At 33.0% G+C, this 20,047-nt stretch overlaps 1 protein-coding gene across 2 annotated transcripts; it reads right to left on the bottom strand.

Annotated features, from left to right (window-relative positions):
* Window positions 1-2,684: 2,684 nt before the first annotated feature.
* Window positions 2,685-19,721, bottom strand: LOC147072991 (uncharacterized). 2 transcript variants are annotated; one of them, XR_015070542.1, is made up of 4 exons: window positions 18,917-19,721; window positions 15,974-15,995; window positions 3,873-5,734; window positions 2,685-3,279 (listed from the first exon to the last, which is right to left on the bottom strand). XR_015070542.1 is itself a non-coding variant. In XM_085946006.1 (3 exons), the coding sequence occupies exons 1-3, from the start codon at window positions 19,097-19,099 to the stop codon at window positions 5,607-5,609; spliced, it is 333 nt and encodes a 110-aa protein (XP_085802132.1). In that variant the 5' UTR covers window positions 19,100-19,721; the 3' UTR covers window positions 2,685-5,606. The 2 variants fall into 2 exon arrangements, 1 of the variants encoding a protein (XP_085802132.1); XM_085946006.1 differs by having other exon boundaries at window positions 2,685-5,734.
* Between the last annotated feature and the right edge of the window lie 326 nt (window positions 19,722-20,047).

Genomic DNA, 20,047 nt, shown 5'->3' with positions numbered 1-20,047 from the left:
CAATTCCATTAAAATCAATGTATGAATACTGCATGAGATCTAACAATTTAAAAATTTAGCAAAATCTAGTGTGCAAATAGTATAACTTTGCTATTGCATTCAACCCATGCACGCGACGTGTATGTGATCGCTGAAAAATAAGTAAGTCATTAAAGCATATTACTAATCGAATTCAATGATTTTATAAGGATTCGGGGATACAATTTTCATGCCAGTTCAATAATGGCATCTTAATTTACTACACATAATTTGCGGGTCAGATGATTGTCACATTTAAAGGATTACACTTAGAGACATTTATTTTTTTAACATTTTTATCACTGCATACCCCGATTATACATTTATTTATTTATTATATTTTATGGATGACGATAATTATTACACATTTAGACAATTATGTTGCAAATTTCAACGGGAAAAATAAGCGTCAATCAAAATTATTATCTTTCTACAAAAATAGGACAAAAATAGACAGTAATGTTTTAGTGGACAGATCAATTATTTAGAACTCATTTCTACCTTTCATTTATATAATAAGTTTTAATTAAATGTTTAATTTCAATATCCGCACAAAGGTATATTTACCAAATTGGTATATAATGATTACCATTACATTTCTAGTTCAAAGTTTGACAAATAACATGTATCGTTTAAAATACGGTAGATAAATCTATTGTGAAGATTTAAAACGGAACACCGAAGCCGGAAACCGAATCCGATAATTATTTTGGAACCCAAAACGTAACCCTCATTTAAAAATTTTGATAAATCCTTTAAAAATATTGAGGTTACAAACTCCACAGTTCTGGTCGATACAGCTATATTTTTATCTAAAATAAGGATTTATTTATTACTCACCGGGTCACATTGACACGGATATAACCTTGATTTTTAAAACTTTTTAATACCTATTATAAAAGGAGGTCTATTCAAACATTATCAACGTGAATATTATTAATTCTGTGCTAGTTTATAGAAAAATCAATTCTAATAACACAATTCTCGTATTAAGTTTCAATGATAGGTACAGGTTGATTATTTATATGCAAAATAAAATGTTTTCAATCACTGCAGTATCTAATTTCTTTTTTTTTTTTTTAACTAAAAAAAAGGTTCAATTGCCATTATGTTGGAAAATTGTAGAACCATAATATCATATCAGTGATAAAACTAACTAATTGCAATAGTTTATCATTGCACTTAATGTGTTTTATCCTCGATACTATGATAGTGTCATTAAAATATGAACCATAAACAATAATACAAATATTTTAACAAGATTACAGCTACCAACTTGAGCAGAATAAAAAAATAATAACAAAATATTTTTTTGGCGGCGAAACATTTTTAAATAATGTCAATGGTAAATTTTATAACCATCAGCTTTAGTGCGTTAGGTAAAAAATAATTAGAATTGTGAAAATATTGCATAGAAAAACTTTGGAAAGTCAAAAACGAGATTGAAATAAAATATAATACGCAATCCATATTTCAGGTTTCAGGACCGATAACAGCAAAGACAATATGTCAATCAGTCCTGCGTCTTTATTCCAATGTACCCACAGCGAGTGGAATGTATCAATTATTGGCTAGAGTAACCGAGGTAATAACAATTCAATCATCTTGTCATGATACATTTCACTTGCGGTAAGTATATTGGAATAAAGGTGTTGATAGATTTTAAATTATGTAAACGAAATATCACATAATTTGTTGTATTTCATTTTATATAGTCTATTTTTCAACCAAGAGATTGGTGGTTATCAAAATTAAAGTATTTATAGAAAATAATGATTACTAAAGGATGTTATTTATTTTATATTCCACATTCTAGAAAAACTTGAAATATGGACTAAACACACAATATGTATTAACAACCTAGAAACAATAGACGGGGTAACAGAATAGTAACGACGGAAACAAGATACAATTGAATGAAAACAACAGCAATATTATATTTTAATAGTACACATTGAAGTTTGAGACAGACGTGACAATATTATGAACGAACTATAATAAATAGTACCGGATTACATGTATTACATAGTACCTAAATATCGTAAAATAAATTTACGTGCAGTAACGAAACAACTTACTATTTAATTAGACTGTCAGAATTCATCATGTGTAGTAAAAAAAAATAACGCTCACGGTGATGAGCGGCATTCCCCATCACCGATCATACGTGAAAAATGTCTATAATTAATATTCAGTTATACATTGACAATTTTACAAAACGAAGACGACAATATTAATCGACAACCAATGGATATTTGGAGAAGTGTATGCGTTTATATAATTATTATTGTAAGATTTATGCCATATTATAAGCGTTTCTCTTTTAGATATTTATAACATGCTTAAATATTCAGTCGACTTGTGGCAAAAATAGTTATAATAATCATTACAACAAGATTACATTGTTTACAATGTAATATATTATATTCAAGACATTTATTCCTATAGGACAATCACGAAAGGATATTAAAATTTGTATTTCAATGAAATACGATACACATTAATTTATATAATATAGTATAATTAACTAATAGAAAGAGAAGAATAAAATAACAAATAAATAAATTTCTTCAAAGAAAATTTGTGCTAGAAGTGTACCTAATAAAAACATGTAACTGAAATTTGTTTTTGTTTATTAAATAGTGTAAATTTTAGTTAATTTCAGTTATATCACAGAATAATCAAATTTTGTTAATAATTCAGATCGATAATAATAAATACTTAAACAGTTTTGTGATAATTAATATCACAATAAAGTAAACCTAATGATTTAAAATTTGAGACAACAATTCACTATTGGCAGTTTTAAATTGTACTATAAATAAATAATTAAAACTTTTGTGCAAAAGTGTATAGAACATCAGGAAAATGAAAGACATATTTTTACAAATATTTTAGGAATTTAAAATAATTTAAACAATACATAAAAGGGTATTTTCAATACCGCTTTCCGACAGATCCGAATAATTTTGAAAATTATAAATAATACTTTTATGAATAAATAAAATATTTACACTTTTTGGGCCCTCAGCCGGAAAATATTAAAAAATAAAATCTTCCACAACCGATAACTATTATTATTATTGGATATTATAAAATAAAAACAACTATTCTACTAGTACATAACACTATTTTGCGAACAAACGGACAAACTGTATGATCCACATACATTTTGTTTGAACGGTTTCAAACCATTCTGCAGTGTAGAGTTAATTAATTTTTCTACATGAATAAAACACGGAAGGAAGAAATATACAGTACCTACCAGTGGCGAAGGGTGGAGGTAGGCTGTTAAAATCCGCCATAAATAGTGCACACTAAACTTTGTCAGTCAAATGTATATGTTTTTATTGAAATAAGACTACAATTTACAGATGGTATTGGTTAGTTTTCAAAATTCAATTAAACCCTGCGAAAACCAAGCAATAATAGATAATAGTAAAAAAATACTCATCTATCTATAAAATATCTAAAATTATGCAATTAAATCAAACATAACTTTGGATATTTTATAGATAGAATAATAATTCTTATCTATTATAGTTTGGCGTAGGCAGGGCTTATGGAATTTAAAAAAATGAACCAATAATATGTGTAATATGTATTCTTAATCCAACGAAAACAAATAAGTATGTATGAAAAAGTGTGCACAATTTTATCGTATCGCCTAAAATATACAAATACTATTATGGTTTGTTTTAGGCAGGGTTTAATTTATTTTTAAAAACTAACCAATACCATCTGTAAATTGTAGTCTTATTTCAATAAAAACATACACGTTTGACTGACCATGTTTAAGGTGCACTATTTATGGCGGATCTTAACAGCTTACCTCCACCCTTCGCCACTGGTACCTACATACCATTCGACAACAGAAGGTTTATACTATAATTGGATGTATTTTATGCAACAAAAAAAACTACTTTCTATTCGAGAATTGAAAATGTTCAATGTCAATATTTACCCGTATCACATAAAGTAAATTGGCAGTGACCGCTGACAATTCCCCGAATACCGATCAAAAAAAAAAACGCTTCATAATTTTAATACTGCCTCGGTTTAATTCTTTTTTGCGTTAACATCCAATCGGAATAATATTGCGAACAGCAAATTGCGTCGCATGTTGCATTATTACGTTATGTTTGTATTCCATGTAAACAATGCCACGCGAGATATCAAAGAATGGTCAATACGAAATGGTAATCCAAAATACAACAGATATCTGTAATAATAAAAGCCACGTTAGCGTCATTTCCAAACAGAAATTATTCATTGTAACTTTGTATTTTCTTGAAACTTTCAAAAAATACGATTCAGTTAAATAACAACCTTTAGTGTAAATAAAAGTGTATCTCACATGGTCAAGATAGAGTTCACTTTACAATGTAATAATTTTACATAATATATTAAGTATTATAAATATATATTTAATTTATCTTTTTGTTCTGACATATAAATATAAAAGGTCACCAGCCCGACAATTGTGATACATGCAATGCGCATGATGATAACAGGAAAGGTTCAAATCTCTCAGAGAAGACTGCTATTATCATTATAATCTTCAATAAAGCTGAAAGCAGTTGTGAATGTTGTAAATAAGATATATATTATGTTCAAATGCATAGTTAGTTAAGACAGAGATTCAGAACTCACTAGAGTCTTACTTTAATCGAGATTGTTTCGATAAGTTAATTTTAGAAATCAATGCAAGCTCCAACCGTCTTCCAAGAGTTTTGCAATGTTCAATGGTTGAAAACTGCCAAACTAGACTCAGACGAATAGAAGATTTTCTCTCAGTGAAGCTATTTCCTAAAATAATATACTATGTATTGCCATATGCGAAAATTCAACTAATGAAAAATTAATTCAAATATTACTAAAAATGCACGCGCCTTTTTACGTTAATAAGCAAAAATTAAATATATTATGGCTGACTCTATTGAATAGAAAATAACAAGAAACATTTGCTAACTACAACAAATCTATGGCAAATCGTTGTAAATAAAATAATAAATTGAACAGCATTATGCATTTGTGGAATGGTTGTTCGCTATATGCCGAGCCCGTTAGGTCATTGCACTGGATCAAACACATATTGGCAAAGACAACATACATCTTTATTTGGCCAGCCGCAGGATTTATCCCTTCGACTGCTCTATGCACTCGACTGCCTTGAGTGTACATATTTAAGTAAATATTACTTCATCAACAAATGCACAACGCGATCCATTTATTTTTATCGTTAATTTCAATGTCTCAAAACCTTAACTGAAATCATTAACTCGTCAATATTAAAGCAAAAAGGATTTTCAATAACATGTCCCTGTCAGATTCTAGAGCCTTTCATATTATTTCCAAAATTTAACACAATAGAAATCTTTGATTCCTATTAACATGATGTTATAACCGATTCACATCCTCTAAAATACCAAAATAGTTCAATTTAATACAATACGATATCTCTGCCTTGTTAAAAAAATCTCCATTCTAGTTTAAATTCCTTCCGTTGATGAATTTAGGATAGTAACAATAAGTGACGCTGTTCCGAAGATCAGACCGGTGTGATGATGATTCACCGGCGGCTGCGTTTACTTTTTACTGGGCGTGGTGGGCCTGGGTCTGGCGACAGCAGGTCCAGTGTGAGTGCAGTTGCAGATCGCCTCGAACAGTCTGACGATGAAGCCCCGCGCTCTTGTGCCGATGCGACGCTTCATCCCTGTAATTCAAAACATACAATTCATTTTCAGAAATTCTTTTGTCTTCCATCAACTCGAGTCAATCTGACATCGTAAAATTACAGTCAGAAGAGAAATGACAATATCAGCAACTGAAGAACAAAGTGATCCACTATTATATTTTTGTAACCTGTAAAACTACACAATATAATAATCACTGCAAAAGAGGTTTCTATTTTCAAAAACTGATAAGTACACCATTCAATAGTTCAACGAATTTCTGTATTTCATGTGTAAATGGTTAATTTGTTAGTTTCTTTTGTCCTTCTTATTGTATTTTCAAATTAAAACAATTCTACCTACTTATTTTTTAATTCAAATTGATTTATGTTTTTGTACTATTCTATTTGAGTAATTTAATAAGTAATTTGCAATCTGGGTTTCACCTTTCGGCATCTTCAGACACATTACACACTCACCAATGGCAAATACACACTGACAACGAATATGGTTAATTCTTATTTATATACTAATTAATTAATAAAAGAAGGTAAAAACCGTATTACCTACCTAAGTAATGGATCAGGTATAAAAACAAAAAAAAAAATAGTCAAATAGAATAGTACAAAACATAAATCAATTAAAATTCAAATTCCATCCTCAGTGGATAGTATTAATTACTTGTTTTTATTAGCCATACTTTTTTTTAATGAGGCCATGAGGCCATGAGGCCATGAGGCCATGAGGCCATGAGGCCCAATGACTGCAGTGAAACAGTAGTAGAGATACAAGTGAAATAATCACAATCACCCAAACTTTGAAAAAACCAAATAAATATGACGTCACTGGGAATCTAACTCGGAGCCCCTGGATGAAAGGCCAGCACCTTACGCACTGGACTATGAGGGCCATCAAATTGGACAAATCAATATCGGTATATACATTTCTAATTTACTTTTTTCTGTAACGAACTAATAGCGTCTGTGCACATGCTTGGATTTACTTGCATGAATAGTGTGTATTTTAAACTATCGCAATAATAACGGTTTACACGTAAAAGTGCTGACTGTCTCGACAATCTCATTCTTGAAGAGTAAGCAAGACGCGATGTTGTCATTGTATGGTGCTATTTGACACATTCAGGCAGGTTCGTAGATAATCGGTAAATGGCAAAATATTCTGTGCAGTGTAGTTCGTATTACTTCCGGCAGGATCGCCACTATCGTTCATGCACCATGCAAGTACCAATTATTGCGTGAAAATTCACACTTCTGAACTTTTTTTGATACACGATAATGCGTACTGTCAGCAGTAAATCCATGCACGTGTATACGGGGTATAAGTTTCCCGAGGTTATAAATAATTACATTCTACGTATTGTAGAGAATATTGCCACAAAGTTTAAATTTTACAGGAAAGACAGACAACTACTATAGAAGCACAAAAATGAAGGTAGACTTTAACTTGATTTATCAAAATGTAGTGGGGGGCTTGTTATCATCGAGTGTTTGTAATAGAACCGATGTGTTGAATACATTTATTATACTGGAGGTATTATTGTGTTAAAGTAACAATATGTTATGTCAGAGGATGTGTAATTAGTTATATTTAAATTTTGGTGGTATAAGAAACGTTGAAAGTTTTACTTAACAAAAACAAACAGAAAAAAAAATAACGAAATTGTCACATTGGAATCACAATTCAGTACGTAATGGTATGTATGTATATTTTGTTCTATTTTGAATATATGTGTGCATATCGGTTTTTCCAAAATAAACAACTCATGTCTTTATTGATATTTTGGATTAACTGGGAAATTAATTCTCCAATGTATATCTTCATCTATCCTGGTAAATTGAGAGTCAATTGAATTGACAACAATTTGCCTGTAATCATGATTAACAAATAATGAGAAAGCGGGCGCTTCAGAAGAAAACAGCAAGAGGAAGGCAAAGGAATAGGAGGGGTGGTTTGCGGAGAGGAATCTCGGTGCCTTATGAGACAGTCTGAAATAGAATAATTAAGTAACGATAACAAGGGTAGTGGAGAGCTGCCGTGGAAGAGACAATATTTTCTCGCAAAGGGATGTATGATAATAATGTAGTTTCAATGAATCCTATAATCTCCCATCATAGAGCAGGGGTTAGCACGCTCATCTCCCGATCGGCGGGGTCATGTAGGTTCGAATACCACGACTGGTGCGAAATTTCCATGTTGTTTTTCAATTAGTTAAGCCAATAGCTAACTACTAGTCGTCGTAAAAAAGGGATAATAAGATACCTCGACATCGTGGAAGATCACTTAAAAGGAGGAAGGTTGTGAGTGGCACGAGACGATTTGGGAGGAGACAACGCTCGCCGTCGCCGACAGGTACAGGGCAGGCATGCAGAACAAGGTGGCTTCCGACCTTCATCCGTTGGAGAGGAACCAGAAGAAGTTGGAATATGATAGATTAGATAAAGAGTTAGGCTTGAAGTCAAACAACATTGTCTACATGAGAAAAATTATACGGGACAGTTGAAATACTACATTATATAACACTACACGCACAGATATATTATGAGGTTATAGCTTGAGATCTATAATACTTATGTATAATCCAACTGCAGTATTCTTTGGTACGGTGGAGGATAGGTGTTGCAGATGAGATACGGTAGTAGTTGTTCGTGTTGATGGAGGAGGCGACATTTTATTTACTGTTTCAAATAACTACAATGGTACAATCGATGTAATATAATAAATATAACGGTAGTTCGGTGCGATGTGTTTGACGGAGACTTGTAATCGAGTGAGATGTCTGATCGATTCTGACCCGCTATATATACATATACACTATGAAATAATATTTTGAAATCATGATGAACTAATATTAATTCGTAATGTTATGAAATTGCAGATCCGCTATCTCATAACATTACGAAATCTATACTATAATTTCGAAAATATATTTGGATGTTTGTTTGTACCGTCGTGTCGGTTTTTCTTTATACAAATCCACACGCGTAGTTGGATTTCGACAAAATTTGGAGGGTAGACGGAGGCCGACGAGCCAGAGTGCGTGATGGGGGTCTCGAATTTCAGATTTAACCCGCTTCTTCTTCTTCTTCATTCTATCTTCTTTTATTCGTATGGTTCCTATACCATTCCGAAACTTTCGTCAGTTGTTATGCCTACACCCGCGAAGGTTTCTGAATTAGTACAATTATCTTCTTCTATTTGTATTTCCTATACCATTCATCTGATTGCGATGAAACTTTTGTCAGTTGTTGTGCGCACATCCGCGAAGGTTTCTGAATTAGTACAAACATCTTCTTCTTCTTCTATTCGTATGCGTTCCTATACCAGTCATCCGATTGCGATGAAACTTTTGTCAGTTGTTGTGCGCACACCCGCTAACATTTCGAATAGTACAACCATCTTCATAAAATACATAAAATATAAATGTATATAACTTGAAATCATTTTTATTTATGATGATGTATCATTAATGATGTTTTTTAAAATATATATAAAAATATTAAAACTATGACATATATTAGTCAAAAAGCTTTTATTTTATTATTATTGAATAATATATTTGGATGTTTGTAACGTCCTTCGGTTTTTCTTTATACAAATCCACACGCGCAGTCGGATTTCGTCAAAATTGGACAGTAGACGGAGGCTGACAAGCCAAAGTGCATGGTACGGATCAGTTTTACTGTTTTCGCCGCCGTTTTTGCTGCCAATTGATGCTGGTATGACCTGAAACGACGCAAAAAGACGGGCTAGCAACAGGGATTCTTGGAAGCGCCGTGTGGTGTCCATATGCTCCAGCTAAGGGGCGGATGTGGCCCGAAGAAGAAAAAACAAAGAGTGCGGACTATAAACTTTTTATATTACTACATTTGATAGCGAATCTGCAACGTTTCAAGAGTGGTCGAATTGGCATCTACTAAACATTAATTATCCATTTTACAGCGCATCAGGGGAATATTATCATGAATTTTAAATAAATACGAATTAGCTCCATCTATGAATCACCTGTCAAACAAAACGATGTCCTTTCAATTTATTATGCCGTTGTGTAAAGTGTGAATTTATTCATCAATAGATATATAATATTATGTACTTGTGCCCTGTATAATATATGACTTTCCAAGGGTGAACTATTCTTTTCAGTTACCCATCATTTACCACCCCCAATAGGCAATTTTTAAGAAAAGAGTAAGTATAGAGATGTGACAGATGGTATAAGCATATGTTTTGTCATAATATAAGTATATATTCAATATCAAAATGAATCTACTTCCATTTTTAGCAAAATTTAGGAAATCCAATGCATATTTTCAAAGCAAATATTATGTTTGCAAAGCCACTTCAATTAGAAACGTATTGTATGAATCTGAAAACCGATCAATGTTTGCACTTCATTCGTCCATAAAGTGGCAATTGAGTTAACGAGATGCAATTGTATCAAGTATTACTTCTCCAAAACAAACAGCTTACTCTATTTTTATTTCCTATTTATAGTTAGTTTTATGATCATTCTTGTTTCAAAACGCAGTAAGTAATTGCCAATCGATAAGCCAATTTAATTTTATATCCACTATTAAATTTAATCTGCTAAAGTACTTAGGTATAAGTAGATAACTTGGCAGCAAATTTGTACTTTTCTATACTAAGTACTTAACTAATACGAATACCATAAATCACATCCAAAACTATTTCAGAATAAACACTGAATATTATGTCAGTGTATTTTAAATATTATTTTTGTATCTGTTGTAACTGATATTATATCTCCAATGTGTGGCGCTAGACACCTACGCAGTGTTGCCATCTTTTCCTATGCTTATTATAGTACAAAGGCGTAAAAATTATAGTATTTCTGTAAAAAATATAGTACAGGAACATTTTTCATCTGGAATCATTTAAAATTATAGTATTTTGGCATATTTGGCGTAAAATTATAGTATTTTACATTTTTAGCGGAATAAAAATTATAGTATTGTACTATAATTTTATTATAGTACAGTTGGCAACACTGCACCTACGTTCATACAAATTAGCTACGATTACAGGTCTAATAATTTTACAGTTTTTAAAGGTATACAATTCTTGTATTTTATTTATTTTTACAAATCAAGATAAACGTTAAAGCACCAGGCAGTGTCCGACAGGCTGCAGATTATTAATGACATACGTTGAATGTAGAGCAAAGCAAAGCTCTTACTAAAATCGCTGTAATACCGATAATTTGTAGCTTAGTATTTCATAATTATTCAAACAGATGTCACTGTGTGTTTAAGCAAATCAATTGACAGTGGCTAGTAATTTGAGTTTAAAGTGGAACAAGACAACTCGCGAAAACTTGCTGAAGGCATAAAACCAGTTAAAGATATTAGAGATCGAATTGGGCTTACAATGACATTTCAGACATAGATACTTATTTTGATATGAAGTTGTCTGTGTGACCAATATTTTTTGAATAAGATTAAATTTAAATTAAAAAGATCTCAACACCAACAGAATTTTCTCTAACAAAGAGTAAAAAACAAAATAAGCACAATAATTAGACACACACTTTTCTTGTATGCATGACTAATATTGATAGCGTTTCCAATTTCATCACAAATAATAATAGGTACTTCAACAAAGTCAGATAAAGATAAATTACTGCAGACATCATGGCTAATTTATAATGACACCAGAGACAAGTGACACTTTGCATGGCCATACAAAACAGACCCATTATTGAATTAGCATAAGAATCACCCAAAGGTTTCAAAATTCAACACCGTCAATCAAAATGAATATGGGAAAGAAAAACATACAGGACTCAAATCAATTGGACCAAGCTGTATTAACCTAGTGTGTTAAAAATACCTGCGAATTATTTTAGAAAATTATAATAATTGAAAGTGTATCGTTAACTCGAAAAGGTTGAAAAACACTGCATTAACCGATTAACGAATCAAAAATAAGTTAAGCCCTCATTTCAATCGCAACAAAGTGCTTTTTATTTCAAAGACTCCTTTCTTCTTTTTCATGTGTAAGTTCAAGTATTAACTTTCTAAGCGTCTTGAGAATGGAGTCTGTATGCAGTCTAAAATGTTTAGAGAGGAGTGAGAAGACAGTACTACACGATAATAAGCCATTAGACGCGTACTGACTGAGCGAGCAATCTCACCATAGATAATATACGTAAAAGCCTCACGAGGCAAATGCTCAGTTAGTCAGTACACAACTCGCCTCGCGCGCTGCCTTGCCCGAGCGTTGGTGTGGTCGATCCAAGTGTTATCGGTTTGTCGATGCTCGAGGCTGCTCGCTCAGTCAGTACGCGGCTATTTACCAGAGAATAAGTAATATAAGGGGAAAGTCTCGAGCAATATAATGATATTCAAAGGTGATGAAATCCCCTACAGCCTGTGGAATAACTATTTCGCATGATGTGTCTATCGTGCAGTTTACGTATTTAATATCACCATTGATATAAACATAAATAATGATTTTTTATAAATATATGCAGAATAAGATGTAAGATAAATGAAATATTTTTTTATTGCCTCTACAATTTGATCAGGACCTTGGCCACACCTCATGAGGTTATATAACGGTTTTTTTTTATGAGAAATGTTAGCCAATCCATCAGGTCCATGCTCCGGGTCCAAACATATATTGAAAAACAAAACGTAAATTAGACAGACCTAAGACCCACGATTTAATAAGTGGATACGTTACCACTCGTCCATCGCGTGCGCATTGTACACTTTTACCATTCTCTTTTTGTTGGCAAATGAACTGTTTAAGGTGATGAAACATCGACCAGTTGAATTCACATGGCATTTTTCATTTAATTCGTGTTTTGATCAAGATCACTAATCTAATGGCAAACACCTAGTACTAATTAAAAAAAATAATAATATTATAATCTATGGTTAATATTTAATATCAAAATAAAGTAATAAACCATCTTCGGATATAAACAAGTGTAACCAATGCTATAATTTATCAGTAAAACATATCTAAATTTCTAATACAGAACTTAGTTAGTGTTCTTAAAAAAAAAAATTCAACGTTACTGCACAGTATTACTACATTTACTACAGCATAATATCCACGTAACAATAGTCAAAATTATTGCATGATGCACAATTGCCGAACCATAAAAATAATTGTTTTTAATGACTGCTTAGCTATTAACCAACAATGGACTTTTATTAGCAGGTACACGATTCAAACATTACAATACTACCTTTGACTTTCACGGTTGTTTCTCATATTATATGGTAATATTTACAAAAATATACACAATATATTATAGACAGGCAAACACTAACAAAAAATATGTATAATAATTATATTCTATAATATGTGATTTTTATAACTTCAAAAACTAAAATAACAAAATGTCTGCACATCCAATTTTAATGCAAGGGTTTGTTGGCTGATAAAAATGTGCGTATTGATCTAATTGAAAATATAATAAATGCTACAGTAGAAAAATAAATAATGTTAAAACCAATCATTTAAGCTTGAAACATAAAAATGTCAATTACTGCAAATATTGAAAATGGATGCGTCGTATTCTATGGTTACTTGGAATATCACTGTTCCCACAAGAATAATGTAATCAGACCTTCTTTGAAGTAATTTTTTTCATTTTCGAATATATAAATATAAAAGTAAAATATTCCTTTATTCCCAGTGTGTGACCCCCTTAATGTAAGAGAAAAAAATCAAAAATTATGACATCGTGGTATGGGAAGGTGCATGTTGGGCATAAGGCAGAAAGACCACAAAAGAAGCCAATGGATAAGGAGGTAAACAAGAGTATGCGGTGTAACAGAGATTGTCAAATAAGTAATAAGTCTTCGCCACTGGTACGTGCTACCTTTTCTCTCCTCTTTCTTAATGTTTCGAGCTTGATCAAGAGACAATGTGCGAATGTATTGTTAGTTGTATGAATGGTGATGCTACTCAAAGTAATCAAACGCATCAAAAAATTAAGCCAGTTGAAGCGTACATTGAGACATGTTTTGCCAGACCAGATGGCAGACTGCATCACTGACATCTTTTACTATATAGCGATCTCATGGCGTATTTATTTAACTTCTATGTTTACAAAAGGTGTACGCACCTCAGAAAAATAGTATTTTTTAAATCTAAGTAACAAAAGCAGTTTTAAAACCGAATGACTTGTGACAACTGAAATAACAGAAAATAGGTGAGGTACACAACTTCAATTAATTAGTCATAATGTTAAAAAATGGAAAAGGGGTGACTACAAATTTATTTCTGTTGAATGTGAAAATTCCTAAAATATTAAATTACAAAACTGGATAAGATTTTTTATAATCAGCTAATTCATCAATAGAATTATTCTATCCGAGTAGTAGTAGTGAGACTATTTATTTAAATATTGAGTAAAAATATTGTCCTGTCCCGATGATGCAGATGCTTGCTTTTGATCAGTGAATGACAGAACACTACACATTTTAGACCAAACAAACAAGAACATAGAGCGAGAACTAAAGCATTCTGATCCTGCTCACCTGGTGTAAACGCCTGGTGATCAATATCCACAAAAACAAGTTTAAACTAAAAGAGCTAGAATATAGAATACTGCGAGCGAATGCTCTGGCTCTTTCTGTGTTTTTGTTCATTTGGTTTAAACCATTGTATTTGTTTGTTCGCGAGTGCACAACTTGGCTGCGTTTTTGGTTTGAGTGCAACAATACGCAAAAGTGATGCAATATTTAGTAATCGTATAGGTATGTTCAGCCGCGAGCGACGAACACTTTGATGAAACCGCTCCGCCAGCGAGCGCGACAGAACAGGAAAGAATGCTCGACGCAATTGTGCTCTCGCTCTAGCATGCGTTTGGATAAAACGAACGAGCATTCTAGCTAAATGTAGCAAATCTCTGTAGAATTCAAAAGAAAGCTCGCTCGCTCAACAAAAAGCGTTTACGTCAAGAGAATTTCACTGGAGTGGGGGAATAATAAGCATTCGCTCGCTTGATCTAAATGCTGCTTAAGAAGTCACTATCCGATTATCAACGTTCAACTCAATGTGGAATGTCTGAGAAATCCAATTGTTGTAGATGGTGAGAGGTTAATACCTATTCAATATTTCATGAACGGAAGGTTGTGACGGATACTAAGTTGTATGACTATCGGAAACGAGGAGATACAGAGCAGAACACGCAGCCTCTCATTATGGTAGTTTTTCTTTCCTTTTCTTAAACCTAACCGCAGTTAACAGGAGTTCTTGTAGGACAAGAACAAGGATAAAGCGGTGATTATTGTTGAGAAACGGAATCTTGGCCAATTTACAGCGTATTTCCAAAAAAATACAACATTAATAATGCTGACAAATAGGCAACCACACAATAGACAGCATCATGCAACACCGCATCTGTCCTTCGATGGGCTATTTTGAAGACAGCAGAATTGCAATTTTGGTCCCCGTTTTAAGCAGATTCGTTTTAAGAGGTATTTTTTCGGTCCCAATTACCCTCGGATAACGAGGACCCCATGTACAAAGAATTGTGTCTATGATATATTGATTTTAAAAAACAACATGTGAATTTTACACAACCAGTTGAAGGCTCGATGATATTGAGCTACTTTACAAGCTACAAGCCGGCGAATTTACATTCTGCTAGTAAACTCGCCCAGAGCGATAGTGGCGAACCTGCCGGTAAAAATACGAACTACACGATACGTCCTGTCAAATAGTACCAAAAATGATGTTTTAAGACAAAGTATGTACCCTTTCAACATTGGGGTCTGGCGTAAATCCCAATGAACTTTTATTTACATTCACCGCAAATTAAAGAAACAACATAATATGGTTTTAACTCGCTAGCTTGTTAGCTTCTGAGCGAGTGGAAAGTTTTGTGGGTCATCATCACTATTGCACTAGCTGACTTGCCCGATTTTAAACTCGCCGACTAGCAACTTATAAAGTAGCTCAATGTCATTGAGCTACTTTAAGTCTTAACTGACTATACTATATTATTTTGTTTTTCTTTTACATCCAGTCCCTTCTGTTTAATGTCTCTTTGTAACTTTTGATATCCCCTTTTAAGTGGTTAGGCATATCAGCAATCCTACAGCATCTGTGCGTGGCAGTGGCTAAGTGGTCATTAAATAGAATGGTGGGTACGCAACCGGCAACTGGCAACCGACGCTCTGATATGATAGCTCAAACCTTTCTGCCTCTGCTTGTAATTCACGGCTAAGTAAGTAAGCAAGTAGGCAGCTAAGAGTAAACAGTTATAAATATCTCACCTTGGTCTGCCTCGGCCGCCTCCTGACATGAAAACAAACAGAAAACATTTGATAAATAAAATGATAAAAATATCAAAGATATATCATACATGTTAAAACATAGGTTCCCAACACATGAATCGCCAACTACTCTTTTAAATTATGTTGACAAATTTACTCGATGAATAGTAAAAAAGTCATCAAACATGTGGTTATACGATGGGTACTTACTATGTATTTTTAATTTTTGACTGTATTCTGTCGTTACCTTATTATTTTTAATCTGACTAATCTTTTATGATGAAACTACAGTACTCTCTCAGTAATCCGCCACCCCAAAAACCAGACAAGTGTCCAATTAATGAAAGCGGCGGATTATAGTGCATACATTCAAAATATAGTCAAAATTAAAACAGATATTTCGTAAAAATAGTTTTTATTGGGAATTTTGTACTAGCAAAGTCCTGGTAGGTTGTTCCATCCCTCAACTACGTTAAATACAATGTTTTTTATGTTAATTTCCTTAAAAGTTATGGAAATTTCCCCTTCTCGGGTTTATTGCATCCATCACAATTCCAGCTCACATGGCACGCGGCGGACTACTGAATTTGACATATGAATACCGGCGAATTATAGAGCTTGATTTTGTGCTTTCAACTAGTAAAAATAATGGCGGATTATAGTAGTTGTCGGGTAATCGAGAGGCGGATTAGTGAGAGAGTACTGTACTGTAATTTAAACGGGAAATTTTAGATCTTATGTCATCTTGACTCACATTGTAAGTACTTAATTCTATAAAATCTTTTGGAAAGTTGTAAGTATCAAAACTGTTTCTGTACATTTTCGAACATGATAATATTCTGATACAATCATCCATAAGTATATTAATATTGTTTTGCGGTGCAGATGGAAAACATTGTTCATATACAGATGTTCTTGGTCTGGACTAGGCTTTAAGTCACCGACTATAGTGGAACTACGAACTGGCTGACTATTTTTACGCTTTTAATATTCTTAATAAATCTGGTTCTATGCTATCAACAAGTTTTCTTGCTCTATGAGGCCGTGATCGACAGGCCGCACATACAAATTTCGCGAGTTATCTCGTTTGACTTTAAACTCAAATTACTAGACACTGTCGACTGATTTGCAAAATCTAAAAAATTAACACACAGTGACATCTGTTTGAATAATTATGAAATACTAAGCCACAAATTATCGATATTTGAGATTTTAGTAAAAGCTTCGCTCTACATTCATTGTCTGTCGTTATAAATCTGCGGCCTGTCACATACTGCCATAGTAATATCATGAGGCATAGAAAAGGTTATTAATGTATAAGAATTCAAAGGGACAACAAAATATTCACCGCTTTTGTTTCCGGAATCAAAAGCCCCAAAACCAGAACATTTTTTATATTTCCGGTAATTATGCCGTAGCTGCCTGCATGAGCTTTTATAATTTTTTTTTTTACGAAAAATCATGCGGGCATCTGCAACACATTTACCAATATTTTTTTATTCAGTAGACGTGTGGTTGTCAAAGAACATCCTCAATGTGCTGCAATATTTGGTGATGAATGCTATTATAGCTTTAATAAACCTGATCTGTATTCTGTATTGGAAAAAACAACATCAATTTATAGCGTTTTGGCTTATTTGTTTAGTCAGATTTGAGATTAGATAAGAAGTTTATAAGTACTTATTACAACATTTATGGATAACTGTAACAGAGCAGATAGACACGGGAAAAAATAATGAATATCTGGTGAAATACTCTAATGTATGAGGCGCAGTGAACATTGAAGTTAAGTATTTTTTCCAGTACACTATTATATTATCTAGGTATCTACCTATATTATATCGCTTTGACAATTACCATAAAAAGTATTAAAATACTTTTTCTATAGAAAGTAAAATGCTGATGGAAAAAATGATAGTATCCAACAGAATGATAACATGAATATTTTTGCAGTAGGCAACATGGATTTATTTAACCTTGTAGCGCCTGTACACGTGCGTGGATTTACTGTTGGCAATAGTACTTATTTTAACCTATCGTGACAATAACTATTTACACGTACAAGTGCTGACTGTCTCAAGAGTAAGCCAGGTGCGATGTTGTCATTTTTGGTACTCAGACAGGACGTATTGACAATAGGTTAACGTTAAAATGAGTAGTTCATTTTTGTACCGGCAGGTTTGCCATTATCGTTCTACTGCGTAGGCGCAGATCTTATTTGTGCGTTAAAATTCAGAACCTTCCAAACATGTTTGATTTACGCACGCAATCTTGCCAACTGCAGGATAATTCATGTTTCCTCATACATTTTCTTACTGTGCACAGTAAGTCTATATGCATGTGTAAACGGGGTACCTATTCTGCAGTTGGCAAGATTGCGTGCATGAATCAAACAAGTTTGGAAGATTCTGAATTTTAGCGCGCAAGTAAGATCTGCGCTTGCGCAGTAGAATAATAATAGCGAACCTGCCGGTAAAAAAACAAACTACTCATTTTGACGTTAACCGAATTTCAATATGTCTTGTCAAATAGGATTGGAGAGACAGTCAGAACTTTTACATGTAAACAGTTATTGTCACACTAACTTGTTGACTGCGGAGCATTTAATTACTATTAATTACCGCATTTAAATAACATGCTAATTATATCGAATGGCCAATTAATTAGTGTACAACAGGTGTACCATCCGCGTGGAAAGGATTAAAATAAGCAGTATTGCCGACAGTAAATTTATGTAGTGTACAGGCGCTATTTCATTTTTCCTGTAGGAAAACAATGAATGAATAATGAGCTTACTTTTATGGCTAGAAGCTGTAAGTATTGCATATTTTTAAAATGTGCAATTTGGAACAGTAGTATTAATAGCCTACTAGAATAATTGTTAATACATTAATATATTCAGTTATATCGGTATTTTATAATAATGGATAAATGAAGACTTACAGCTCTGGCTCTATCCCGGTCTCTGCTTTTGATTTCGGCTGCACTTTTCGCCTTCTCAAGAAGTTCGTCAACAAATTCGTTCGCCTGCAGCATTTTTTCCGGGTCATTTTTGAACACAGACACCCTCTCCTGCAGGGTCACTTGTTCGGGGTCCGCCAGTTCCAAATTCAAATCCGACTTCATTGTATCGATTTATTTATAACAAAACAATTGACAATCTTAAATTTAATTTAGTTATACAACACCAAGCACCGGTTTGATCAATCACAATATTGACATGGCAGATTATGAAATTTATTAATCTTAATTTTTCGTAACTTCGTACGAGATGAAAATATTTACACAGTCTGATTTAGATAGACGTACTTTTAAAAGTACGAATAGATTTTGATTCACTTGCACGTAAACATAGCTTCCGATGTAAATAATTGAACAAAAATCACAAGATTATTTTTAGAATCAGTCAGACACACACATAATATCGCGTTACGAACGCAACTGAACTGCGAAACACGATCTCGAGACAACTCAATATTTGTACAATCCCATCTGTTTTTTTATCACCGTTTATCGAGGTACACTTCGCAAAAAACAGTAAATTTTATCCACTGACGGGTGGTAAACAATGTCGAATTTTCAACATTAATTAGCTCGGCATCCTCCGAATTATGAGATACGACGAATTAAACAATTAGAAGCTTTTCCTCTCGATGCACTAAAGTAATTCGGATGACAATATTATTTTACAATTTACAATGACAGATCACCTGCGCGAGGAAGTTCGTGCGAAAATTCCATGCATTTGTTTCTTTTGGATCAAACCAAAACGAAATGAAGTCTGGGAATCAGTGTTGCCATATTTTTAAAGTCGAATTATAGTACAGAGCCTCCAAATGTATAGTATTTCGGCCAAAAATACAGTACGCCTTGAATGACCAATACTTTTCTGCATTTTCAAGACATTACACGTAAAATGATTGACGAGACCTTTTTTTTAGACAAAATTCAGATGTAAAGTAATCAACGACAGCTTTTTTTCTGCTTTCCCATTATATCCCTTATATTTTTCATCTATTGCCACCCTTTTTTTCGTAAATTCAAAATATAGTAAATTTGTACTTTCATATTATC

This window comes from Rhyacophila brunnea, unplaced genomic scaffold (assembly GCF_057557595.1).
Source record: "Rhyacophila brunnea isolate RB1 unplaced genomic scaffold, BYU_Rbru_1.0 scaffold_19, whole genome shotgun sequence".
Taxonomy (NCBI): Eukaryota; Metazoa; Arthropoda; class Insecta; order Trichoptera; family Rhyacophilidae; genus Rhyacophila; species Rhyacophila brunnea.
The sequence above is the reverse complement of the archived record's forward strand: the minus strand, read 5'-3'. Positions and strand labels throughout refer to the sequence as shown.

Excerpts from the sequence above, each read along its gene's own strand:
- LOC147072991 (XM_085946006.1), bottom strand. The coding sequence starts at position 19,099 with ATGAAGTCGGATTTGAATTTGGAACTGGCGGACCCCGAACAAGTGACC. Across the intron at positions 15,996-18,916 it reads ACCGGGATAGAGCCAGAGCT|GAGGCGGCCGAGGCAGACCA; the intron begins GTAAGTCTTCAT and ends TTTTCATGTCAG. Across the intron at positions 5,735-15,973 it reads GGCGGCCGAGGCAGACCAAG|GGATGAAGCGTCGCATCGGC; the intron begins GTGAGATATTTA and ends TTTGAATTACAG.